Genomic DNA, 26,515 nt, shown 5'->3' on the forward strand with positions numbered 1-26,515 from the left:
CCCCGCTGGTAATCGCTTCAGTGGTCAGCGGCGTCCGCGGCCCCAAAACACAAGGCAGCGGTCCGGATTCGGGCCGCGGGCCTTGTGTTTAGAGCAAAATTTCCTGGCGGTGCTGCGGACCGGCGCTGAACATCCAACGGCCCGGCCCCGGTCCGCGGCCCGGTGGTTGGGGACCCCTGATGTAGTGGACTAAAAGACTTTTGTCACGGGTGATGCCACCGCTCCTTGCGCCATAGGATATCCGACAGTAAAATAAGAGAGTCCACATACGGTTGATGTGCCAAACTCAGCTGCTGGGAACGGTCAACAACTGGCACGTTACTTGTAGAGAGAATATCTCCAGATCAATATCACAATGTTCTGTGGGTACAGTTCACACACCAGTGCAGGAAGAACAAGGACAGAGGTCAGGGGAGCCGACACAGGATGACACCGGGCCTACAGTCCTAGTTATCTGTATGACTCCACTCCTGGACACATACAGTACGGGACACAGGATGACACCGGGTCTACAGTCCTAGTTATCTGTATGACTCCGCTCCTGGACACAGGATGACAGCGAGCCTACAGTCCTTGTTATCTGTAAGGTACCTCTCCTAGACACACAGACTCCGAACACAGGGTGACACTGGGCCTACAGTCCTAGATATCTGTATGACTCCACTCCTGGACACACACACACTCTAGGACACAGGATGACACCGGGTCTACAGTCCTAGTTATCTGTATGACTCTGCTCCTGGACACAAACACTCCTGGACACAGGATGACACTGGGCCTACAGTCCTAGTTATCTGTATGACTCGCTCCTGGACAGACAATCTTTCTCTCTCCTAGGATAGGGGTCCTGGAATTAGACCATCAGGATACCGCTCTTCCTCTTTATTTTTCACCACATGAGGGTTGAAGGTATACCCATGTGGCCGACACACTCTCCCACTCTGAATCTACTCCCTCACTCTCTGCAGTCTTTTCCACCTTGCTCCCACAAATATCTTGCATACCCATGTGGCAACACAAATTGCTACATTATCCAGGCATATCTCAGACATTCACAGACAGGGAGGAGTCGCCCATGGAGGGGAGGGGGGGGGAGCTATGAGGAGACGCCCATGGAGGGAAGGGGGGGGAGATTAGTTGTCACCCCTGCAGTCCCTGCAGTTGTCAGATGGTCCCCTCCTGTCCAGGTGTGATGCTCTGCAGGCCTTCAGGTAGCATTGTCCTGGGGGTCATTGCTTATCTAACCTGACGCTCTCTTGGGTTCCAGCATCCTGTGACTGATCCGTCGTCCGTCCTGTTGCTGTCCCTGTTGGAGCTCACGGAGAAGCTGAGGGACGGGACACTGACCCCTGAGATGGTGCTGCACACCTACCTGACCAAGGTGAGTGACATCAGGAGCTGTGGGCCCCTCATGACTCGGCGCTTGGAAGGGCCAATGGATTTTTTATGTCTTGGCTGGAGTTTGGGTTTCCGATCACTGATCACATGACTCCTTTGTTTCTCCGCAGGCGCTGCAAGTGACCCAAGAGGTGAACTGTGTCACCGACTTCCTGCCGGAGTGTGAGCTGCAGCTGCAGAGACTTCAAGAGCAGACGAGCAGGGGGCCACTCTACGGGGTCCCCATCAGTGTGAAGGATAACTATAATTACAAGGTAGCCCTGCGCAGTGATGTCACACCTTTGTGGCTTACTGATCAGGAGGGGAGGGGGGGGAGGTGTAGACACACAAAACCGGTGGTGTAATAGTGGCTTCACTCCGGCAGATGGCGCTGCAGGTTTGTGAATACTTGTCCCGCCCCCGAGGATACATGTAGAAGCTTCATGGTCATAGCTAGCTGAGGGTCCGGACACCGCAGGTGTCGGTATAATTTTCCATGTTCTTTAGGGCCACGACACCACGTTGGGGTTAATGAAGAATCTGGAGTGTCCGGCTGTAGAAGACTGTGTCATTGTCCAGGTGCTGAAGAAGCAGGGAGCGCTGCCGTTCGTGAAAACCAACATCCCACAGTGCATGCTGAAGTAAAGTTGCTGACTGCCACAGCGATGAGGGGTGGGCTACTGGGTGGCATGAGGGGCCCTGGGTGAGAGAGAGAGGAGGGCAACTAGACGGACGGAGGGGTAGATAGTGACCTGGGACTAAGTAATGAGAGTGGGGTTGGAGTGGTGCAAACTGATAGAACAGTTAGTAGAGATACATCTAATACCCAAAGCCTTCTAAACTGTATACTAATGCTGGACGTCTGACCAATATAGTAGACGAACTAGAAGTAACGATGCCTGAGGAAAACTCTGACATAGTGGGAGTAACGGAGACCTGGTTGGCTGAAAGCTGTGCCTGGGCGGTGAACTTACAGGGTTACAGTCTGTTCCGAAGGGATCGTGCAGTAAGGGAGGAGCCTACAGACAGCGGGGTAGAGTCTGGGTCCTGTCACAGGGGCTCTACCGTCTCCCACCCGGAGGGTAACAGGTGACACGTCCAAGGGCCGAGGGCAGGTTAATAAATGGGGCCCCAATGCTGGATTACCTTTAGTCCTGTTTTTTCTCGTGACGCCACCGTTTCTTGCACAGCGGGGGATTCCTGGGTGACGGAGTAAATCCACGCACACACGGGCACTGGTTAAGACACGGGCGGCCGACCGCATGCTTTACTTAACTTGAACAGTACAATGCAGCATCTTCTTGGAAAATGATGTGACTGGGAGGACTCGGGACGTCGGGAGAAACCACAGCATCGGTTATCTGTAGGTCCGGCCGCACCACTGCTTCCTCTACCGGTTCACATCCACAGACGGGAGCACGCTGCAGAACTTCTGGGAGTAGTAGTCCCCCCACATTCACTAGGCCATCCCCTCGGCCTCCTCCATTCTATCTCTATGGGCTGAAGGTACCCACAGCTGCCTTGTCCTCCTCCCTCTGGCCGGACAGAACAGACTCTCCTCTCTCACCGCCTGCAAAAACGTGTATCTACGTAGCATCATCAAGTCACAGACAAAAAGATACAAAACCAGACAGTCATCCACATAGCAGACACTTAACCCTTCCAGTGCTGCAGCTGTGCAATACACATCATTCTTGCAACATGAAAGACGCTCACAACACAATACTGAGCATACACACCATTCAGGAGGGGCCAGTGCAAACGTGAAAAACAAAAAAGGGGAGGGGCTTGTCTTTAGGTAAAATCCTGTTTAATCCCACATTATGGGAGGAAGATGAGCATGTGGAGTCTCTATGGGAGGAGACACAGATGAGATATTAGACAGTGAGGGGATCAATGAGTGGAACAGGTTGCCACGGGAGGTGGGGAGTTCTCCTTCAATGGAAGTGTTCAGGGGCCAGACAGACATCTGTCTGGGATGATTTAGTGATCCTGCACTGAGCAGGGGGTTGGACCCGATGACCCTGGGGGGACCCGATGACCCTGGGGGGACCCGATGACCCTGGGGGGTCCCTTTGAACTCTACCAGTCTAGGTTTCTATAATTCTATGACGCGGTGCCGGTGATACGATGTAAGTTCTGGATGTCTTTCTTGCGTGTTACAATGTTGCGTCACTGATTGCTCAGGAGGGTCGGCCATCCGGACAATTTAATTTTTTCAATCCTGTTGCAATCCCGCAGCGAATTGTGGCCTGCGTGTCCGGCGGTGCCTGCGGCGGCGCACAGGATGTATAATCCGTCTTTGCTCTTATGTCTCCATCCTTATTACTTTTGCGCCTCCATGACTGTTCGCGTCCTCCGGGCTGCGTTGTGCTTTGCTCCGCCTACTTCATCAACATATTTTGTGTCTGGAGACCTTCCTGTGCGATATTGCGGAGCGGCCGTCATTTGAGCGCCCCGATCCGCTGACCGTGAATGTTGCGTGTTGTGCCGTTCATCACTGGTCATGTGACAAGGGGGATCTGGGAATATCCGGGTGACGTCTGCCGTTTGCAGGGACTGTCTTCCATGTTGTTGGGTACGAGTGTCACATCAGCCCGTCCTATGACATAACGACCAAACGAGGGAAGCAAGTGGGTCGCTGTAGGAGGAGATCCGCCGGCGCTCCTGTGATCTGTCAGCACCAACCATAAAGTAACTGCAGGAAGGCAAGGACTCCATACTGCTCCACCGCTGCAGATCCTCGCTGACGCCGTAAACAGAGACGCGCCCGCTGGTGACCCTCCAACTATGTTATAATATATGCAGGCAGGTCAGGATAGAAGTGCTGTATGTAGTAGTGTCTGCAGGGGGGTCAGTATAGAAGTGCTGTATGTAGTAGTGTCTGCAGGGGGGTCAGTATAGAAGTGCTGTATGTAGTAGTGTCTGCAGGGGGGTCAGTATAGAAGTGCTGTATGTAGGAGTGTCTGCAGGGGGGTCAGTATAGAAGTGCTGTATGTAGTAGTGTCTGCAGGCGGGTCAGTATAGAAGTGCTGTATGTAGTAGTGTCTGCAGGCAGGTCAGTATAGAAGTGCTGTATGTAGTAGTGTCTGCAGGGGGGTCAGTATAGAAGTGCTGTATGTAGGAGTGTCTGCAGGGGGGTCAGTATAGAAGTGCTGTATGTAGTAGTGTCTGCAGGGGGGTCTGTATAGAAGTGCTGTATGTAGGAGTGCCTGCAGGGGGATCAGTATAGAAGTGCTGTATGTAGTAGTGTCTGCAAGGGGGTCAGTATAGAAGTGCTGTATGTAGTAGTGTCTGCAGGGGGGTCAGTATAGAAGTGCTGTATGTAGTAGTGCCTGCAGGGGGGTCAGTATAGAAGTGCTGTATGTAGTAGTGTCTGCAGGGGGTCAATGTAGAAGTGCTGTATGTAGTAGTGTCTGCAGGGGGGTCAGTATAGAAGTGCTGTATGTAGTAGCGCCTGCAGGGGGGGTCAGTATAGAAGTGCTGTATGTAGTAGCGTCTGCAGGGGGTCAGTATAGAAGTGCTGTATGTAGTAGCGTCTGCAGGGGGGTCAGTATAGAAGTGCTGTATGTAGGAGTGTCTGCAGGGGGTCAGTATAGAAGTGCTGTATGTAGTAGTGTCTGCAGGGGGGTCAGTATAGAAGTGCTGTATGTAGTAGTGTCTGCAGGGGGGTCTGTATAGAAGTGCTGTATGTAGTAGTGTCTGCAAGGGGGTCAGTATAGAAGTGCTGTATGTAGTAGTGTCTGCAGGGGGGTCAGTATAGAAGTGCTGTATGTAGTAGTGTCTGCAGGGGGGTCTGTATAGAAGTGCTGTATGTAGTAGTGTCTGCAAGGGGGTCAGTATAGAAGTGCTGTATGTAGTAGTGTCTGCAGGGGGGTCAGTATAGAAGTGCTGTATGTAGTAGTGTCTGCAGGGGGGTCAGTATAGAAGTGCTGTATGTAGTAGTGTCTGCAGGGGGGTCAGTATAGAAGTGCTGTATGTAGTAGTGTCTGCAGGGGGGTCTGTATAGAAGTGCTGTATGTAGTAGTGTCTGCAAGGGGGTCAGTATAGAAGTGCTGTATGTAGTAGTGTCTGCAAGGGGGTCAGTATAGAAGTGCTGTATGTAGTAGTGTCTGCAGGGGGGTCAGTATAGAAGTGCTGTATGTAGTAGTGTCTGCAGGGGGGTCCATATAGAAGTGCTGTATGTAGTAGTGTCTGCAGGGGGGTCAATATAGAAGTGCTGTATGTAGCAGTGTCTGCAGGGGGGTCCATATAGAAGTGCTGTATGTAGTAGTGCCTGCAGGGGGGTCAGTATAGAAGTGCTGTATGTAGTAGTGCCTGCAGGGGGGTCAGTATAGAAGTGCTGTATGTAGTAGTGTCTGCAGGGGGTCTGTATAGAAGTGCTGTATGTAGTAGTGTCTGCAGGGGGGTCTGTATAGAAGTGCTGTAAGTAGTAGTGTCTGCAGGGGGGTCTGTATAGAAGTGCTGTATGTAGTAGTGTCTGCAGGAGGGTCTGTATAGAAGTACTGTATGTAGTAGTGTCTGCAGGGGGGTAAATATAGAAGTGCTGTATGTAGTAGTGTCTGCAGGGGGGTCAGTATAGAAGTGCTGTATGAAGGAGTGTCTGCAGGGGGGTCAGTATAGAAGTGCTGTATGTAGTAGTGTCTGCAGGGGCGTTAGTATAGAAGTGCTGTATGTAGTAGTGCCTGCAGGGGGGGGGGTCAGTATAGAAGTGCTGTATGTAGTAGTGTCTGCAGGGGGGTCCATATAGAAGTGCTGTATGTAGTAGTGTCTGCAGGGGGGTCCATATAGAAGTGCTGTATGTAGTAGTGTCTGCAGGGGGGTCTGTATAGAAGTGCTGTATGTGGTAGTGTCTGCAGGGGGGTCAGTATAGAAGTGCTGTATGTAGTAGTGTCTGCAGGGGGGTCTGTATAGAAGTGCTGTATGTAGTAGTGTCTGCAGGGGGGTCAGTATAGAAGTGCTGTATGTAGTAGTGTCTGCAAGGGGGTCAGTATAGAAGTGCTGTATGTAGTAGTGTCTGCAGGGGGGTCAATATAGAAGTGCTGTATGTAGTAGTGTCTGCAGGGGGGTCAGTATAGAAGTGCTGTATGTAGTAGTGTCTGCAGGGGGGTCAATATAGAAGTGCTGTATGTAGTAGTGTCTGCAGGGGGGTCAGTATAGAAGTGCTGTATGTAGTAACGTCTGCAGGGGGGTCAGTATAGAAGTGCTGTATGTAGTAGTGTCTGCAGGGGGGTCCATATAGAAGTGCTGTATGTAGTAGTGTCTGCAGGGGGATCAATATAGAAGTGCTGTATGTAGCAGTGTCTGCAGGGGGGTCAGTATAGAAGTGCTGTATGTAGGAGTGTCTGCAGGGGGTCAGTATAGAAGTGCTGTATGTAGGAGTGTCTGCAGGGGGTCAGCATAGAAGTGCTGTATGTAGTAGTGTCTGCAGGGGGGTCTGTATAGAAGTGCTGTATGTAGTAGTGTCTGCAGGGGGGTCTGTATAGAAGTGCTGTATGTAGTAGTGTCTGCAGGGGGGTCTGTATAGAAGTGCTGTATGTAGTAGTGTCTGCAGGGGGGTCAGTATAGAAGTGCTGTATGTAGTAGTGTCTGCAGGGGGGTCAGTATAGAAGTGCTGTATGTAGTAGTGTCTGCAGGGGGACAGTATAGAAGTGCTGTATGTAGTAGTGTCTGCAGGAGGGTCTGTATAGAAGTGCTGTATGTAGTAGTGTCTGCAGGGGGGTCAATATAGAAGTGCTGTATGTAGTAGTGTCTGCAGGGGGGTCAGTATAGAAGTGCTGTATGAAGGAGTGTCTGCAGGGGGGTCAGTATAGAAGTGCTGTATGTAGTAGTGTCTGCAGGGGGGTCAGTATAGAAGTGCTGTATGAAGGAGTGTCTGCAGGGGGGTCAGTATAGAAGTGCTTTATGTAGTAGTGTCTGCAGGGGGGTCAGTATAGAAGTGCTGTATGTAGTAGTGTCTGCAGGGGGGTCAGTATAGAAGTGCTGTATGTAGTAGTGTCTGCAGGGGGGTTAGTATAGAAGTGCTGTATGTAGTAGTGCCTGCAGGGGGGGTCAGTATAGAAGTGCTGTATGTAGTAGTGTCTGCAGGGGGGTCCATATAGAAGTGCTGTATGTAGTAGTGTCTGCAGGCAGGTCAGTATAGAAGTGCTGTATGTAGTAGTGTCTGCAGGGGGGTCTGTATAGAAGTGCTGTATGTAGTAGTGTCTGCAGGGGGGTCAGTATAGAAGTGCTGTATGTAGTAGAGTCTGCAGGCAGGTCAGTATAGAAGTGCTGTATGTAGTAGTGTCTGCAGGGGGGTCAGTATAGAAGTGCTGTATGTAGTAGTGTCTGCAGGGGGGTCAGTATAGAAGTGCTGTATGTAGTAGTGTCTGCAGGGGGGTCAGTATAGAAGTGCTGTATGTAGTAGCGTCTGCAGGGGGGTTAGTATAGAAGTGCTGTATGTAGTAGTGCCTGCAGGGGGGGTCAGTATAGAAGTGCTGTATGTAGTAGTGTCTGCAGGGGGGTCCATATAGAAGTGCTGTATGTAGTAGTGTCTGCAGGCAGGTCAGTATAGAAGTGCTGTATGTAGTAGTGTCTGCAGGGGGGTCTGTATAGAAGTGCTGTATGTAGTAGTGTCTGCAGGGGGGTCAGTATAGAAGTGCTGTATGTAGTAGAGTCTGCAGGCAGGTCAGTATAGAAGTGCTGTATGTAGTAGTGTCTGCAGGGGGGTCAGTATAGAAGTGCTGTATGTAGTAGTGTCTGCAGGGGGGTCAGTATAGAAGTGCTGTATGTAGTAGTGTCTGCAGGGGGGTCAGTATAGAAGTGCTGTATGTAGTAGTGTCTGCAGGGGGGTTAGTATAGAAGTGCTGTATGTAGTAGTGCCTGCAGGGGGGGTCAGTATAGAAGTGCTGTATGTAGTAGTGTCTGCAGGGGGGTCCATATAGAAGTGCTGTATGTAGTAGTGTCTGCAGGCAGGTCAGTATAGAAGTGCTGTATGTAGTAGTGTCTGCAGGGGGGTCTGTATAGAAGTGCTGTATGTAGTAGTGTCTGCAGGGGGGTCAGTATAGAAGTGCTGTATGTAGTAGAGTCTGCAGGCAGGTCAGTATAGAAGTGCTGTATGTAGTAGTGTCTGCAGGGGGGTCAGTATAGAAGTGCTGTATGTAGTAGTGTCTGCAGGGGGGTCAGTATAGAAGTGCTGTATGTAGTAGTGTCTGCAGGGGGGTCAGTATAGAAGTGCTGTATGTAGTAGTGTCTGCAGGGGGGTCAGTATAGAAGTGCTGTATGTAGTAGTGTCTGCAGGGGGGTCAGTATAGAAGTGCTGTATGTAGTAGTGTCTGCAGGGGGGGTCAGTATAGAAGTGCTGTATGTAGTAGTGTCTGCAGGGGGGTCAGTATAGAAGTGCTGTATGTAGTAGTGTCTGCAGGGGGGTCAATATAGAAGTGCTGTATGTAGTAACGTCTGCAGGGGGGGTCAGTATAGAAGTGCTGTATGTAGCAGTGCCTGCAGGGGGGTGAGTATAGAAGTGCTGTATGTTCTAGTGCCTGCAGGGGGGTGAGTATAGAAGTGCTGTATGTTCTAGTGCCTGCAGGGGGGTCAGTATAGAAGTGCTCTATGTAGGAATGTCTGCAGGGGGGTCAGTATAGAAGTGCTCTATGTAGGAATGTCTGCAGGGGGGTCAGTATAGAAGTGCTGTATGTAGTAGTGTCTGCAGGGGGGTCAGTATAGAAGTGCTGTATGTAGTAGTGTCTGCAGGGGGGTCAGTATAGAAGTGCTGTATGTAGTAACGTCTGCAGGGGGGTCAGTATAGAAGTGCTGTATGTAGTAGTGTCTGCAGGGGGGTCAGTATAGAAGTGCTGAATGTAGTAGTGCCTGCAGGGGGGTCAGTATAGAAGTGCTGTATGTAGTAGTGTCTGCAGGGGGGTCAGTATAGAAGTGCTGTATGTAGTAGTGTCTGCAGGGGGACAGTATAGAAGTGCTGTATGTAGTAGTGTCTGCAGGGGGGTCAGTATAGAAGTGCTGTATGTAGTAGTGTCTGCAGGGGGGTCAGTATAGAAGTGCTGTATGTAGTAGTGTCTGCAGGGGGGTCAGTATAGAAGTGCTGTATGTAGTAGTGTCTGCAGGGGGACAGTATAGAAGTGCTGTATGTAGGAGTGTCTGCAGGGGGTCCATATAGAAGTGCTGTATGTAGTAGCGTCTGCAGGGGGGTCAATATAGAAGTGCTGTATGTAGCAGTGTCTGCAGGGGGGTTAGTATAGAAGTGCTGTATGTAGTAGTGTCTGCAGGAGGGTCAGTATAGAAGTGCTGTATGTAGTAGTGTCTGCAGGGGGGTCTGTATAGAAGTGCTGTATGTAGTAGTGTCTGCAGGGGGGTCAGTATAGAAGTGCTGTATGTAGTAGTGTCTGCAGGGGGGTCCGTATAGAAGTGCTGTATGTAGTAGTGTCTGCAGGGGGGTCAGTATAGAAGTGCTGTATGTAGTAGTGTCTGCAGAGGGGTCCATATAGAAGTGCTGTATGTAGTAGTGTCTGCAGGGGGGTCAGTATAGAAGTGCTGTATGTAGTAGTGTCTGCAGGGGGGTTAGTATAGAAGTGCTGTATGTAGTAGTGTCTGCAGGGGGGTCAGTATAGAAGTGCTGTATGTAGTAGTGTCTGCAGGGGGGTCCGTATAGAAGTGCTGTATGTAGTAGTGTCTGCAGGGGGGTCAGTATAGAAGTGCTGTATGTAGTAGTGTCTGCAGAGGGGTCCATATAGAAGTGCTGTATGTAGTAGTGTCTGCAGGGGGGTCAGTATAGAAGTGCTGTATGTAGTAGTGTCTGCAGGGGGGTTAGTATAGAAGTGCTGTATGTAGTAGTGTCTGCAGGGGGGTCAGTATAGAAGTGCTGTATGTAGTAGCGTCTGCAGGGGGGTCCATATAGAAGTGCTGTATGTAGTAGTGTCTGCAGGGGGGTCCATATAGAAGTGCTGTATGTAGTAGTGTCTGCAGGGGGGTCAGTATAGAAGTGCTGTATGTAGTAGTGTCTGCAGGGGGGTCAGTATAGAAGTGCTGTATGTAGTAGTGTCTGCAGGGGGGTCAGTATAGAAGTGCTGTATGTAGTAGTGTCTGCAGGGGGGTCAGTATAGAAGTGCTGTATGTAGTAGTGTCTGCAGGGGGGTCAGTATAGAAGTGCTGTATGTAGTAGTGTCTGCAGGGGGGTCAGTATAGAAGTGCTGTATGTAGTAGTGTCTGCAGGGGGGTCAGTATAGAAGTGCTGTATGTAGTAGTGTCTGCAGGGGGGTCAGTATAGAAGTGCTGTATGTAGTAGTGTCTGCAGGGGGGTCAGTATAGAAGTGCTGTATGTAGTAGTGTCTGCAGGGGGGTCAGTATAGAAGTGCTGTATGTAGTAGTGTCTGCAGGGGGGTCAGTATAGAAGTGCTGTATGTAGAAGTGTCTGCAGGGGGTCAGTATAGAAGTGCTGTATGTAGTAGTGTCTGCAGGGGGGTCAGTATAGAAATGCTGTATGTAGTAGTGTCTGCAAGGGGGTCAGTATAGAAGTGCTGTATGTAGTAATGTCTGCAGGGGGGTCAGTATAGAAGTGCTGTCTGCAGGGAGGTCAGTATAGAAGTGCTGTATGAAGGAGTGTCTGCAGGGGGGTCAGTATAGAAGTGCTGTATGTAGTAGTGTCTGCAGGGGGGTCAGTATAGAAGTGATGTATGTAGTAGTGTCTGCAGGCAGGTCAGTATAGAAGTGCTGTATGTAGTAGTGCCTGCAGGGGGGGGTCAGTATAGAAGTGCTGTGTGTAGTAGTGTCTGCAGGGGGGTCAGTATAGAAGTGCTGTATGTAGTAGTGTCTGCAGGGGGGTCAGTATAGAAGTGCTGTATGTAGTAGTGTCTGCAGGCGGGTCAGTATAGAAGTGCTGTATGTAGTAGTGTCTGCAGGCAGGTCAGTATAGAAGTGCTGTATGTAGTAGTGTCTGCAGGCAGGTCAGTATAGAAGTGCTGTATGTAGTAGTGACTGCAGGGGGGTCAGTATAGAAGTGCTGTATGTAGTAGTGTCTGCAGGGGGGTCAGTATAGAAGTGCTATATGTAGTAGTGTCTGCAGGGGGGTCAGTATAGAAGTGCTGTATGTAGTAGTGTCTGCAGGGGGGTCAGTAGAGAAGTGCTGTATGTAGTATCGCCTGCAGGGGGGTCAGTATAGAAGTGCTGTATGTAGTGTCTGCAGGGGGGTCAGTATAGAAGTGCTGTATGTAGTAGTGTCTGCAGGGGGGTCAGTATAGAAGTGCTGTATGTAGGAGTGTCTGCAGGGGGGTCAGTATAGAAGTGCTGGATGTAGTATCGCCTGCAGGGGGGTCAGTATAGAAGTGCTGTATGTAGTAGTGTCTGCAGGGGGGTCAGTATAGAAGTGCTGTATGTAGTAACGTCTGCAGGGGGGTCAGTATAGAAGTGCTGTATGTAGTAGTGTCTGCAGGGGGGTCTGTATAGAAGTGCTGTATGTAGTAGTGTCTGCAGGGGGGTCTGTATAGAAGTTCTGTATGTAGCAGTGTCTGCAGGGGGGTCAGTATAGAAGTGCTGTATGTAGTAGCGCCTGCAGGGGGGGTCAGTATAGAAGTGCTGTATGTAGTAGTGTCTGCAGGCAGGTCAGTATAGAAGTGCTGTATGTAGTAGCGCCTGCAGGGGGGTCAGTATAGAAGTGCTGTATGTAGTAGCGCCTGCAGGGGGGTCAGTATAGAAGTGCTGTACGTAGTAGTGTCTGCAGGGGGGTCAGTATAGAAGTGCTGTATGTAGTAGCGTCTGCAGGGGGGTCAGTATAGAAGTGCTGTATGTAGTAGCGCCTGCAGGGGGGTCAGTATAGAAGTGCTGTATGTAGTAGTGTCTGCAGGGGGGTCAGTATAGAAGTGCTGTATGTAGTAGTGTCTGCAGGGGGGTCAGTATAGAAGTGCTGTATGTAGTTGTGTCTGCAGGGGGGTCAGTATAGAAGTGCTGTATGTAGTTGTGTCTGCAGGGGGGTCAGTATAGAAGTGCTGTATGTAGTGGTGTCTGCAGGGGGGTCAGTATAGAAGTGCTGTATGTAGTGGCGTCTGCAGTGGGGTCAGTATAGAAGTGCTGTATGTAGTAGTGTCTGCAGGGGGGTCAGTATAGAAGTGCTGTATGTAGGAGTGCCTGCAGGGGGGTCAGTATAGAAGTGCTGTATGTAGTAGTGTCTGCAGGGGGGTCAGTATAGAAGTGCTGTATGTAGTAGTGTCTGCAGGGGGGTCAGTATAGAAGTGCTGTATGTAGTAGCGCCTGCAGGGGGGGTCAGTATAGAAGTGCTGTATGTAGTAGTGTCTGCAGGGGGGGTCAGTATAGAAGTGCTGTATGTAGTAGTGTCTGCAGGCAGGTCAGTATAGAAGTGCTGTATGTAGTAGTGTCTGCAGGGGGGTCAGTATAGAAGTGCTGTATGTAGTAGTGTCTGCAGGCGGGTTAGTGTAGAAGTGATGTATGTAGTAGTGTCTGCAGGGGGGTCCATATAGAAGTGCTGTATGTAGTAGTGTCTGCAGGGGGGTCCATATAGAAGTGCTGTATGTAGTAGCGTCTGCAGGCGGGGTCAGTATAGAAGTGCTGTATGTAGTAGTGCCTGCAGGGGGGTCAGTATAGAAGTGCTGTATGTAGTAGTGTCTGCAGGGGGGTCAATATAGAAGTGCTGTATGTAGTAGTGTCTGCAGGGGGGTCAGTATAGAAGTGCTGTATGTAGTAGTGTCTGCAGGGGGGTCAGTATAGAAGTGCTGTATGAAGGAGTGTCTGCAGGGGGTTCAGTATAGAAGTGCTGTATGTAGTAGTGTCTGCAGGCGGGGTCAGTATAGAAGTGCTGTATGTAGTAGTGTCTGCAGGGGGGTCAGTATAGAAGTGCTGTATGAAGGAGTGTCTGCAGGGGGGTCAGTATAGAAGTGCTGTATGTAGTAGTGTCTGCAGGGGGGTCAGTATAGAAGTGCTGTATGTAGTAGTGTCTGCAGGGGGGTCAGTATAGAAGTGCTGTATGTAGTAGTGTCTGCAGGGGGGTCAGTATAGAAGTGCTGTATGTAGTAGTGTCTGCAGGCGGGTTAGTGTAGAAGTGATGTATGTAGTAGTGTCTGCAGGGGGGTCAGTATAGAAGTGCTGTATGTAGTAACGTCTGCAGGGGGGTCAGTATAGAAGTGCTGTATGTTGTAGTGTCTGCAGGGGGGTCAGTATAGAAGTGATGTATGTAGTAGTGTCTGCAGGCAGGTCAGTATAGAAGTGCTGTATGTAGTAGCGCCTGCAGAGGGGGTCAGTATAGAAGTGCTGTATGTAGTAGTGTCTGCAGGCAGGTCAGTATAGAAGTGCTGTATGTAGTAGCGCCTGCAGAGGGGGTCAGTATAGAAGTGCTGTATGTAGTAGCGCCTGTAGGGGGGTCAGTATAGAAGTGCTGTATGTAGTAGCGCCTGCAGGGGGGGTCAGTATAGAAGTGCTGTATGTAGTAGTGTCTGCAGGGGGGTCTGTATGGAAGTGCTGTATGTAGTAGCGCCTGCAGAGGGGGTCAGTATAGAAGTGCTGTATGTAGTAGCGCCTGCAGGGGGATCAGTATAGAAGTGCTGTATGTAGTAGCGCCTGCAGGGGGTCAGTATAGAAGTGCTGTATGTAGTAGCGTCTGCAGGGGGGTCAGTATAGAAGTGCTGTATGTAGTAGCGCCTGCAGGGGGGGTCAGTATAGAAGTGCTGTATGTAGTAGTGTCTGCAGGGGGGTCAGTATAGAAGTGCTGTATGTAGTAGCGCCTGCAGGGGGGGTCAGTATAGAAGTGCTGTATGTAGTAGTGTCTGCAGGGGGGTCTGTATAGAAGTGCTGTATGTAGTAGCGCCTGCAGGGGGGTCAGTATAGAAGTGCTGTATGTAGTAGCGCCTGCAGGGGGGGTCAGTATAGAAGTGCTGTATGTAGTAGCGCCTGCAGGGGGGGTCAGTATAGAAGTGCTGTATGTAGTAGTGTCTGCAGGGGGGTCAGTATAGAAGTGCTGTATGTAGTAGCGCCTGCAGGGGGGTGAGTATAGAAGTGCTGTATGTTCTAGTGCCTGCAGGGGGGTCAGTATAGAAGTGCTGTATGTAGTAGTGTCTGCAGGGGGGTCAGTATAGAAGTGCTGTATGTAGTAGTGTCTGCAGGGGGGTCTGTATAGAAGTGCTGTATGTAGTAGTGTCTGCAGGGGGGTCAGTATAGAAGTGCTGTATGTAGTAGCGCCTGCTGGGGGGTGAGTATAGAAGTGCTGTATGTTCTAGTGCCTGCAGGGGGGTCAGTATAGAAGTGCTGTATGTAGTAGTGTCTGCAGGGGGGTCAGTATAGAAGTGCTGTATGTAGTAGTGTCTGCAGGGGGGTCAATATAGAAGTGCTGTATGTAGTAGTGTCTGCAGGGGGGTCAGTATAGAAGTGCTGTATGTAGTATTGTCTGCAGGGGGGTCAGTATAGAAGTGCTGTATGTAGGAGTGTCTGCAGGGGGATCAGTATAGAAGTGCTGTATGTAGTAGTGTCTGCAGGGGGGTCAGTATAGAAGTGCTGTATGTAGTAGTGTCTGCAGGGGGGTCTGTATAGAAGTGCTGTATGTAGTAGTGCCTGCAGGGGGGTCAGTATAGAAGTGCTGTATGTAGTAGTGTCTGCAGGGGGGTCAGTATAGAAGTGCTGTATGTAGTAGTGTCTGCAGGGGGGTCAGTATAGAAGTGCTGTATGTAGTAGTGTCTGCAGGGGGTCAGTATAGAAGTGCTGTATGTAGTAGCGCCTGCAGGGGGGTCAGTATAGAAGTGCTGTATGTAGTAGTGTCTGCAGGGGGGTCCATATAGAAGTGCTGTATGTAGTAGTGTCTGCAGGGGGGTCAGTATAGAAGTGCTGTATGTAGTAGCGCCTGCAGGGGGGGTCAGTATAGAAGTGCTGTATGTAGTAGTGTCTGCAGGGGGGTCTGTATAGAAGTGCTGTATGTAGTAGCGCCTGCAGAGGGGGTCAGTATAGAAGTGCTGTATGTAGTAGCGTCTGCAGGGGGGTCAGTATAGAAGTGCTGTATGTAGTAGTGCCTGCAGGGGGTCAGTATAGAAGTGTTGTATGTAGTAGTGTCTGCAGGGGGGTCAGTATAGAAGTGCTGTATGTAGTAGTGTCTGCAGGGGGGTCAGTATAGAAGTGCTGTATGTAGTAGCGTCTGCAGGGGGGTCCGTATAGAAGTGCTGTATGTAGTAGTGCCTGCAGGGGGTCAGTATAGAAGTGTTGTATGTAGTAGTGTCTGCAGGGGGGTCAGTATAGAAGTGCTGTATGTAGTAGTGTCTGCAGGGGGGTCAGTATAGAAGTGCTGTATGTAGTAGCGTCTGCAGGGGGGTCCGTATAGAAGTGCTGTATGTAGTAGTGTCTGCAGGGGGGTCCATATAGAAGTGCTGTATGTAGTAGTGTCTGCAGGGGGGTCCATATAGAAGTGCTGTATGTAGTAGTGTCTGCAGGGGGGTCAGTATAGAAGTGCTGTATGTAGTAGTGTCTGCAGGGGGGTCAGTATAGAAGTGCTGTATGTAGTAGTGTCTGCAGGGGGGTCAGTATAGAAGTGTTGCATGTAGTAACGTCTGCAGGGGGGTCCATATAGAAGTGCTGTATGTAGTAGTGTCTGCAGGGGGGTCAGTATAGAAGTGCTGTATGTAGTAGTGTCTGCAGGGGGGTCAGTATAGAAGTGCTGTATGTAGTAGTGTCTGCAGGGGGGTCAGTATAGAAGTGCTGTATGTAGTAGCGCCTGCAGGGGGGGTCAGTATAGAAGTGCTGTATGTAGTAGTGTCTGCAGGGGGGTCCGTATAGAAGTGCTGTATGTAGTAGTGTCTGCAGGGGGGTCCATATAGAAGTGCTGTATGTAGTAGTGTCTGCAGGGGGGTCAGTATAGAAGTGCTGTATGTAGTAGTGTCTGCAGGGGGGTCAGTATAGAAGTGCTGTATGTAGTAGTGTCTGCAGGGGGGTCAGTATAGAAGTGCTGTATGTAGTAGTGTCTGCAGGGGGGTCAGTATAGAAGTGCTGTATGTAGTAGCGCCTGCAGGGGGGGTCAGTATAGAAGCGCTGTATGTAGTAGTGTCTGCAGGGGGGTCCGTATAGAAGTGCTGTATGTTGTAGTGTCTGCAGGGAGGTCCATATAGAAGTGCTGTATGTAGTAGTGTCTGCAGGGGGGTCAGTATAGAAGTGCTGTATGTAGTAGTGCCTGCAGGGGGTCAGTATAGAAGTGCTGTATGTAGTAGTGTCTGAAGAGGGGTTAGTATAGAAGTGCTGTATGTAGTAGTGCCTGCAGGGGGGTCAGTATAGAAGTGCTGTATGTAGAAGTGTCTGCAGGGGGGTCCATATAGAAGTGCTGTATGTAGTAGTGTCTGCAGGGGGGTCCATATAGAAGTGCTGTATGTAGTAGTGTCTGCAGGGGGGTCAGTATAGAAGTGCTGTATGTAGTAGTGTCTGCAGGGGGATCAGTATAGAAGTGCTGTATGTAGTAGTGTCTGCAGGCAGGTCAGTATAGAAGTGCTGTATGTAGTAGTGCCTGCAGGGGGGTCAGTATAGAAGTGCTGTATGTAGTAGTGCCTGCAGGGGGGTCAGTATAGAAGTGCTGTATGTAGTAGTGTCTGCAGGGGGGTCTGTATAGAAGTGCTGTATGTAGTAGTGTCTGCAGGGGGGTCTGTATAGAAGTGCTGTAAGTAGTAGTGTCTGCAGGGGGGTCTGTATAGAAGTGCTGTATGTAGTAGTGTCTGCAGGGGGGTCAATATAGAAGTGCTGTATGTAGTAGTGTCTGCAGGGGGGTCAGTATAGAAGTGCTGTATGTAGTAGTGTCTGCAGGGGGTCAGTATAGAAGTGCTGTATGAAGGAGTGTCTGCAGGGGGGTCAGTATAGAAGTGCTGTATGTAGTAGTGTCTGCAGGGGGGTCAATATAGAAGTGCTGTATGTAGTAGTGTCTGCAGGGGGGTCAGTATAGAAGTGCTGTATGAAGGAGTGTCTGCAGGGGGGTCAGTATAGAAGTGCTGTATGTAGTAGTGTCTGCAGGGGGGTCAGTATAGAAGTGCTGTATGTAGTAGTGTCTGCAGGGGGGTTAGTATAGAAGTGCTGTATGTAGTAGTGCCTGCAGGGGGGGGTCAGTATAGAAGTGCTGTATGTAGTAGTGTCTGCAGGGGGGTCCATATAGAAGTGCTGTATGTAGTAGTGTCTGCAGGCAGGTCAGTATAGAAGTGCTGTATGTAGTTGTGTCTGCAGGGGGGTCTGTATAGAAGTGCTGTATGTAGTAGTGTCTGCAGGGGGGTCAGTATAGAAGTGCTGTATGTAGTAGTGTCTGCAGGCAGGTCAGTATAGAAGTGCTGTATGTAGTAGTGTCTGCAGGGGGGTCAATATAGAAGTGCTGTATGTAGTAACGTCTGCAGGGGGGGTCAGTATAGAAGTGCTGTATGTAGCAGTGCCTGCAGGGGGGTCAGTATAGAAGTGCTCTATGTAGGAATGTCTGCAGGGGGGTCAGTATAGAAGTGCTCTATGTAGGAATGTCTGCAGGGGGGTCAGTATAGAAGTGCTGTATGTAGTAGTGTCTGCAGGGGGGTCAGTATAGAAGTGCTGTATGTAGTAGTGTCTGCAGGGGGGTCAGTATAGAAGTGCTGTATGTAGTAGTGTCTGCAGGGGGGTCTGTATAGAAGTGCTGTATGTAGTAGTGTCTGCAGGGGGACAGTATAGAAGTGCTGTATGTAGTAGTGTCTGCAGGGGGGTCAGTATAGAAGTGCTGTATGTAGTAGTGTCTGCAGGGGGGTCCATATAGAAGTGCTGTATGTAGTAGTGTCTGCAGGGGGGTCCATATAGAAGTGCTGTATGTAGTAGTGTCTGCAGGGGGGTCAGTATAGAAGTGCTGTATGTAGTAGTGTCTACAGGGGGGTCTGTATAGAAGTGCTGTATGTAGTAGTGTCTGCAGTAGGGTCTGTATAGAAGTGCTGTATGTAGTAGCGTCTGCAGGGGGGTCAGTATAGAAGTGCTGTATGTAGTAGTGTCTGCAGGGGGGTCAGTATAGAAGTGCTGTATGTAGTAGTGTCTGCAGGCAGGTCAGTATAGAAGTGCTGTATGTAGTAGTGTCTGCAGGGGGGTCAGTATAGAAGTGCTGTATGTAGTAGTGTCTGCAGGGGGTCAGTATAGAAGTGCTGTATGTAGGAGTGTCTGCAGGAGGGTCTGTATAGAAGTGCTGTATGTAGTAGTGTCTGCAGGGGGTCAGTATAGAAGTGCTGTATGTAGGAGTGTCTGCAGGGGGGTCAGTATAGAAGTGCTGTATGTAGTATCGCCTGCAGGGGGGTCAGTATAGAAGTGCTGTATGTAGTGTCTGCAGGGGGGTCCGTATAGAAGTGCTGTATGTAGTAGTGTCTGCAGGGGGGTCTGTATAGAAGTGCTGTATGTAGCAGTGTCTGCAGGCAGGTCAGTATAGAAGTGCTGTATGCAGTAGTGTCTGCAGGGGGGTCCATATAGAAGTGCTGTATGTAGTAGTGACTGCAGGGGGGTCAGTATAGAAGTGCTGTATGTAGTAGTGTCTGCAGGGGGGTCTATATTGAAGTGCTGTATGTAGTAGTGTCTGCAGGGGGGTCCATATAGAAGTGCTGTATGTAGTAGTGTCTGCAGGGGGGTCAGTATAGAAGTGCTGTATGTAGGAGTGTCTGCAGGGGGTCAGTATAGAAGTGCTGTATGTAGTAGCGTCTGCAGGGGGGTCAATATAGAAGTGCTGTATGTAGTTGTGTCTGCAGGGGGGTTAGTATAGAAGTGCTGTATGTAGTAGTGTCTGCAGGAGGGTCAGTATAGAAGTGCTGTATGTAGTAGTGTCTGCAGGGGGGTCTGTATAGAAGTGCTGTATGTAGTAGTGTCTGCAGGGGGTCAGTATAGAAGTGCTGTATGTAGTAGTGTCTGCAGGGGGTCAGTATAGAAGTGCTGTATGTAGTAGTGTCTGCAGGGGGTCTGTATAGAAGTGCTGTATGTAGTAGTGTCTGCAGGCAGGTCAGTATAGAAGTGCTGTATGTAGTAGTGTCTGCAGGGGGGTCAGTATAGAAGTGCTGTATGTAGTAGCGTCTGCAGGGGGGTCAGTATAGAAGTGCTGTAAGTAGTAGTGTCTGCAGGCGGGTCAGTATAGAAGTGCTGTATGTAGTAGTGTCTGCAGGGGGGTCCATATAGAAGTGCTGTATGTAGTAGTTTCTGCAGGGGGGTCCGTATAGAAGTGCTGTATGTAGTAGTGTCTGCAGGGGGGTCAGTATAGAAGTGCTGTATGTAGTAGCGTCTGCAGGGGGGTCCATATAGAAGTGCTGTATGTAGTAGTGTCTGCAGGGGGGTCCATATAGAAGTGCTGTATGTAGTAGTGTCTGCAGGGGGGTTAGTATAGAAGTGCTGTATGTAGTAGTGTCTGCAGGGGGGTTAGCATAGAAGTGCTGTATGTAGTAGTGTCTGCAGGGGGGTCAGTATAGAAGTGCTGTATGTAGTAGTGTCTGCAGGGGGGTCAGTATAGAAGTGCTGTATGTAGTAGTGTCTGCAGGGGGGTCAGTATAGAAGTGCTGTATGTAGTAGTGTCTGCAGGGGGGTCTGTATAGAAGTGCTGTATGTAGTAGTGTCTGCAGGGGGGTCTGTATAGAAGTGCTGTATGTAGTAGTGTCTGCAGGGGGGTCAGTATAGAAGTGCTGTATGTAGTAGTGTCTGCAGGGGGGTCAGTATAGAAGTGCTGTATGTAGTAGTGTCTGCAGGGGGGTCAGTATAGAAGTGCTGTATGTAGTAGTGTCTGCAGGGGGGTCAGTATAGAAGTGCTGTATGTAGAAGTGTCTGCAGGGGGTCAGTATAGAAGTGCTGTATGTAGTAGTGTCTGCAGGGGGGTCAGTATAGAAATGCTGTATGTAGTAGTGTCTGCAAGGGGGTCAGTATAGAAGTGCTGTATGTAGTAGTGTCTGCAGGGGGGTCAGTATAGAAGTGCTGTATGTAGTAGTGTCTGCAGGGGGGTCAGTATAGAAGTGCTGTATGTAGTAGTGTCTGCAGGGGGGTCAGTATAGAAGTGCTGTATGTAGTAGTGTCTGCAGGGGGGTTAGTATAGAAGTGCTGTATGTAGTAGTGTCTGCAGGGGGGTTAGTATAGAAGTGCTGTATGTAGTAGTGTCTGCAGGGCGGTCAGTATAGAAGTGCTGTATGTAGTAGTGTCTGCAGGGGGGTCCATATAGAAGTGCTGTATGCAGTAGTGTCTGCAGGGGGGTCCATATAGAAGTGCTGTATGTAGTAGTGTCTGCAGGGGGGTCAGTATAGAAGTGCTGTATGAAGGAGTGTCTGCAGGGAGGTCAGTATAGAAGTGCTGTATGAAGGAGTGTCTGCAGGGGGGTCAGTATAGAAGTGCTGTATGTAGTAGTGTCTGCAGGGGGGTCAGTATAGAAGTGCTGTATGAAGGAGTGTCTGCAGGGGGGTCAGTATAGAAGTGCTGTATGTAGTAGTGTCTGCAGGGGGGGTCAGTATAGAAGTGATGTATGTAGTAGTGTCTGCAGGCAGGTCAGTATAGAAGTGCTGTATGTAGTAGTGCCTGCAGGGGGGGTCAGTATAGAAGTGCTGTGTGTAGTAGTGTCTGCAGGGGGGGGGTCTATATAGAAGTGCTGTATGTAGTAGTGTCTGCAGGGGGGTCAGTATAGAAGTGCTGTATGTAGTAGTGTCTGCAGGCGGGTCAGTATAGAAGTGCTGTATGTAGTAGTGTCTGCAGGCAGGTCAGTATAGAAGTGCTGTATGTAGTAGTGTCTGCAGGCAGGTCAGTATAGAAGTGCTGTATGTAGTAGTGTCTGCAGGGGGGTCTGTATAGAAGTGCTGTATGTAGTAGTGTCTGCAGGCAGGTCAGTATAGAAGTGCTGTATGTAGTAGTGTCTGCAGGGGGGTCAGTATAGAAGTGCTGTATGTTGTAGTGTCTGCAGGGAGGTCCATATAGAAGTGCTGTATGTAGTAGTGTCTGCAGGGGGGTCAGTATAGAAGTGCTGTATGTAGTAGTGCCTGCAGGGGGTCAGTATAGAAGTGCTGTATGTAGTAGTGTCTGAAGAGGGGTTAGTATAGAAGTGCTGTATGTAGTAGTGCCTGCAGGGGGATCAGTATAGAAGTGCTGTATGTAGTAGTGCCTGCAGGGGGGTCAGTATAGAAGTGCTGTATGTAGAAGCGTCTGCAGGGGGGTCCATATAGAAGTGCTGTATGTAGTAGTGTCTGCAGGGGGGTCCATATAGAAGTGCTGTATGTAGTAGTGTCTGCAGGGGGGTCAGTATAGAAGTGCTGTATGTAGTAGTGTCTGCAGGGGGATCAGTATAGAAGTGCTGTATGTAGTAGTGTCTGCAGGCAGGTCAGTATAGAAGTGCTGTATGTAGTAGTGCCTGCAGGGGGGTCAGTATAGAAGTGCTGTATGTAGTAGTGCCTGCAGGGGGGTCAGTATAGAAGTGCTGTATGTAGTAGTGTCTGCAGGGGGGTCTGTATAGAAGTGCTGTATGTAGTAGTGTCTGCAGGGGGGGTCTGTATAGAAGTGCTGTAAGTAGTAGTGTCTGCAGGGGGGTCTGTATAGAAGTGCTGTATGTAGTAGTGTCTGCAGGGGGGTCAATATAGAAGTGCTGTATGTAGTAGTGTCTGCAGGGGGTCAGTATAGAAGTGCTGTATGAAGGAGTGTCTGCAGGGGGGTCAGTATAGAAGTGCTGTATGTAGTAGTGTCTGCAGGGGGGTCAATATAGAAGTGCTGTATGTAGTAGTGTCTGCAGGGGGGTCAGTATAGAAGTGCTGTATGAAGGAGTGTCTGCAGGGGGGTCAGTATAGAAGTGCTGTATGTAGTAGTGTCTGCAGGGGGGTCAGTATAGAAGTGCTGTATGTAGTAGTGTCTGCAGGGGGGTTAGTATAGAAGTGCTGTATGTAGTAGTGCCTGCAGGGGGGGGTCAGTATAGAAGTGCTGTATGTAGTAGTGTCTGCAGGGGGGTCCATATAGAAGTGCTGTATGTAGTAGTGTCTGCAGGCAGGTCAGTATAGAAGTGCTGTATGTAGTAGTGTCTGCAGGGGGGTCTGTATAGAAGTGCTGTATGTAGTAGTGTCTGCAGGGGGGTCAGTATAGAAGTGCTGTATGTAGTAGTGTCTGCAGGCAGGTCAGTATAGAAGTGCTGTATGTAGTAGTGTCTGCAGGGGGGTCAATATAGAAGTGCTGTATGTAGTAACGTCTGCAGGGGGGTCAGTATAGAAGTGCTGTATGTAGCAGTGCCTGCAGGGGGGTGAGTATAGAAGTGCTGTATGTTCTAGTGCCTGCAGGGGGGTCAGTATAGAAGTGCTCTATGTAGGAATGTCTGCAGGGGGGTCAGTATAGAAGTGCTCTATGTAGGAATGTCTGCAGGGGGGTCAGTATAGAAGTGCTGTATGTAGTAGTGTCTGCAGGGGGGTCAGTATAGAAGTGCTGTATGTAGTAGTGTCTGCAGGGGGGTCAGTATAGAAGTGCTGTATGTAGTAGTGTCTGCAGGGGGGTCAGTATAGAAGTGCTGTATGTAGTAGTGTCTGCAGGGGGGTCTGTATAGAAGTGCTGTATGTAGTAGTGTCTGCAGGAGGGTCTGTATAGAAGTGCTGTATGTAGTAGTGTCTGCAGGGGGGTCAGTATAGAAGTGCTGTATGTAGTAGTGTCTGCAGGGGGGTCAGTATAGAAGTGCTGAATGTAGTAGTGCCTGCAGGGGGGTCAGTATAGTAGTGCTGTATGTAGAAGTGTCTGCAGGGGGTCAGTATAGAAGTGCTGTATGTAGTAGTGTCTGCAGGGGGGTCAGTATAGAAGTGCTGTATGTAGTAGTGTCTGCAGGGGGGTCCATATAGAAGTGCTGTATGTAGTAGTGTCTGCAGGGGGGTCAGTATAGAAGTGCTGTATGTAGTAGTGTCTGCAGGGGGACAGTATAGAAGTGCTGTATGTAGTAGTGTCTGCAGGGGGGTCAGTATAGAAGTGCTGTATGTAGTAGTGTCTGCAGGGGGGTCAGTATAGAAGTGCTGTATGTAGTAGTGTCTGCAGGGGGGTCCATATAGAAGTGCTGTATGTAGTAGTGTCTGCAGGGGGGTCCATATAGAAGTGCTGTATGTAGTAGTGTCTGCAGGGGGGTCAGTATAGAAGTGCTGTATGTAGTAGTGTCTACAGGGGGGTCTGTATAGAAGTGCTGTATGTAGTAGTGTCTGCAGTAGGGTCTGTATAGAAGTGCTGTATGTAGTAGCGTCTGCAGGGGGGTCAGTATAGAAGTGCTGTATGTAGTAGTGTCTGCAGGGGGGTCAGTATAGAAGTGCTGTATGTAGTAGTGTCTGCAGGCAGGTCAGTATAGAAGTGCTGTATGTAGTAGTGTCTGCAGGGGGGTCAGTATAGAAGTGCTGTATGTAGTAGTGTCTGCAGGGGGTCAGTATAGAAGTGCTGTATGTAGGAGTGTCTGCAGGAGGGTCTGTATAGAAGTGCTGTATGTAGTAGTGTCTGCAGGGGGTCAGTATAGAAGTGCTGTATGTAGGAGTGTCTGCAGGGGGGTCAGTATAGAAGTGCTGTATGTAGTATCGCCTGCAGGGGGGTCAGTATAGAAGTGCTGTATGTAGTGTCTGCAGGGGGGTCCGTATAGAAGTGCTGTATGTAGTAGTGTCTGCAGGGGGGTCTGTATAGAAGTGCTGTATGTAGCAGTGTCTGCAGGCAGGTCAGTATAGAAGTGCTGTATGTAGTAGTGTCTGCAGGAGGGTCTGTATAGAAGTGCTGTATGTAGTAGTGTCTGCAGGGGGGTCAGTATAGAAGTGCTGTATGCAGTAGTGTCTGCAGGGGGGTCCATATAGAAGTGCTGTATGTAGTAGTGTCTGCAGGGGGGTCTGTATAGAAGTGCTGTATGTAGTAGTGTCTGCAGGGGGGTCTATATTGAAGTGCTGTATGTAGTAGTGTCTGCAGGGGGGTCCATATAGAAGTGCTGTATGTAGTAGTGTCTGCAGGGGGGTCAGTATAGAAGTGCTGTATGTAGGAGTGTCTGCAGGGGGTCAGTATAGAAGTGCTGTATGTAGTAGCGTCTGCAGGGGGGTCAATATAGAAGTGCTGTATGTAGTTGTGTCTGCAGGGGGGTCAGTATAGAAGTGCTGTATGTAGTAGTGTCTGCAGGAGGGTCAGTATAGAAGTGCTGTATGTAGTAGTGTCTGCAGGGGGGTCTGTATAGAAGTGCTGTATGTAGTAGTGTCTGCAGGGGGTCAGTATAGAAGTGCTGTATGTAGTAGTGTCTGCAGGGGGTCAGTATAGAAGTGCTGTATGTAGTAGTGTCTGCAGGGGGTCTGTATAGAAGTGCTGTATGTAGTAGTGTCTGCAGGCAGGTCAGTATAGAAGTGCTGTATGTAGTAGTGTCTGCAGGGGGGTCAGTATAGAAGTGCTGTATGTAGTAGCGTCTGCAGGGGGGTCAGTATAGAAGTGCTGTATGTAGTAGTGTCTGCAGGCGGGTCAGTATAGAAGTGCTGTATGTAGTAGTGTCTGCAGGGGGGTCAGTATAGAAGTGCTGTATGTAGTAGTGTCTGCAGGGGGGTCAGTATAGAAGTGCTGTATGTAGTAGTGTCTGCAGGGGGGTCAGTATAGAAGTGCTGTATGTAGTAGTTTCTGCAGGGGGGTCCGTATAGAAGTGCTGTATGTAGTAGTGTCTGCAGGGGGGTCAGTATAGAAGTGCTGTATGTAGTAGCGTCTGCAGGGGGGTCCATATAGAAGTGCTGTATGTAGTAGTGTCTGCAGGGGGGTCCATATAGAAGTGCTGTATGTAGTAGTGTCTGCAGGGGGGTCAGTATAGAAGTGCTGTATGTAGTAGTGTCTGCAGGGGGGTTAGTATAGAAGTGCTGTATGTAGTAGTGTCTGCAGGGGGGTTAGTATAGAAGTGCTGTATGTAGTAGTGCCTGCAGGGGGATCAGTATAGAAGTGCTGTATGTAGTAGTGCCTGCAGGGGGGTCAGTATAGAAGTGCTGTATGTAGAAGCGTCTGCAGGGGGGTCCATATAGAAGTGCTGTATGTAGTAGTGTCTGCAGGGGGGTCCATATAGAAGTGCTGTATGTAGTAGTGTCTGCAGGGGGGTCAGTATAGAAGTGCTGTATGTAGTAGTGTCTGCAGGGGGATCAGTATAGAAGTGCTGTATGTAGTAGTGTCTGCAGGCAGGTCAGTATAGAAGTGCTGTATGTAGTAGTGCCTGCAGGGGGGTCAGTATAGAAGTGCTGTATGTAGTAGTGCCTGCAGGGGGGTCAGTATAGAAGTGCTGTATGTAGTAGTGTCTGCAGGGGGGTCTGTATAGAAGTGCTGTATGTAGTAGTGTCTGCAGGGGGGGTCTGTATAGAAGTGCTGTAAGTAGTAGTGTCTGCAGGGGGGTCTGTATAGAAGTGCTGTATGTAGTAGTGTCTGCAGGGGGGTCAATATAGAAGTGCTGTATGTAGTAGTGTCTGCAGGGGGTCAGTATAGAAGTGCTGTATGAAGGAGTGTCTGCAGGGGGGTCAGTATAGAAGTGCTGTATGTAGTAGTGTCTGCAGGGGGGTCAATATAGAAGTGCTGTATGTAGTAGTGTCTGCAGGGGGGTCAGTATAGAAGTGCTGTATGAAGGAGTGTCTGCAGGGGGGTCAGTATAGAAGTGCTGTATGTAGTAGTGTCTGCAGGGGGGTCAGTATAGAAGTGCTGTATGTAGTAGTGTCTGCAGGGGGGTTAGTATAGAAGTGCTGTATGTAGTAGTGCCTGCAGGGGGGGTCAGTATAGAAGTGCTGTATGTAGTAGTGTCTGCAGGGGGGTCCATATAGAAGTGCTGTATGTAGTAGTGTCTGCAGGCAGGTCAGTATAGAAGTGCTGTATGTAGTAGTGTCTGCAGGGGGGTCTGTATAGAAGTGCTGTATGTAGTAGTGTCTGCAGGGGGGTCAGTATAGAAGTGCTGTATGTAGTAGTGTCTGCAGGCAGGTCAGTATAGAAGTGCTGTATGTAGTAGTGTCTGCAGGGGGGTCAATATAGAAGTGCTGTATGTAGTAACGTCTGCAGGGGGGTCAGTATAGAAGTGCTGTATGTAGCAGTGCCTGCAGGGGGGTGAGTATAGAAGTGCTGTATGTTCTAGTGCCTGCAGGGGGGTCAGTATAGAAGTGCTCTATGTAGGAATGTCTGCAGGGGGGTCAGTATAGAAGTGCTCTATGTAGGAATGTCTGCAGGGGGGTCAGTATAGAAGTGCTGTATGTAGTAGTGTCTGCAG

At 49.7% G+C, this 26,515-nt stretch overlaps 1 protein-coding gene across 2 annotated transcripts in view; it reads left to right on the forward strand.

The window, feature by feature from the left end:
* Nucleotides 1-26,515, forward strand: part of FAAH (fatty acid amide hydrolase) — a 56,377-nt gene that overhangs the window by 4,225 nt on the left and 25,637 nt on the right. For both annotated transcript variants that reach the window (XM_066598046.1, XM_066598047.1), the window contains exons 2-4: nt 1,268-1,381; nt 1,509-1,652; nt 1,885-2,018. In XM_066598046.1, the coding sequence (XP_066454143.1) occupies nt 1,268-1,381; nt 1,509-1,652; nt 1,885-2,018 (392 nt within the window). The remainder of the gene's footprint in view (nt 1-1,267; nt 1,382-1,508; nt 1,653-1,884; nt 2,019-26,515) is intronic.

This window comes from Eleutherodactylus coqui, chromosome 3, assembly GCF_035609145.1.
Source record: "Eleutherodactylus coqui strain aEleCoq1 chromosome 3, aEleCoq1.hap1, whole genome shotgun sequence".
NCBI lineage: Eukaryota > Metazoa > Chordata > Amphibia > Anura > Eleutherodactylidae > Eleutherodactylus > Eleutherodactylus coqui.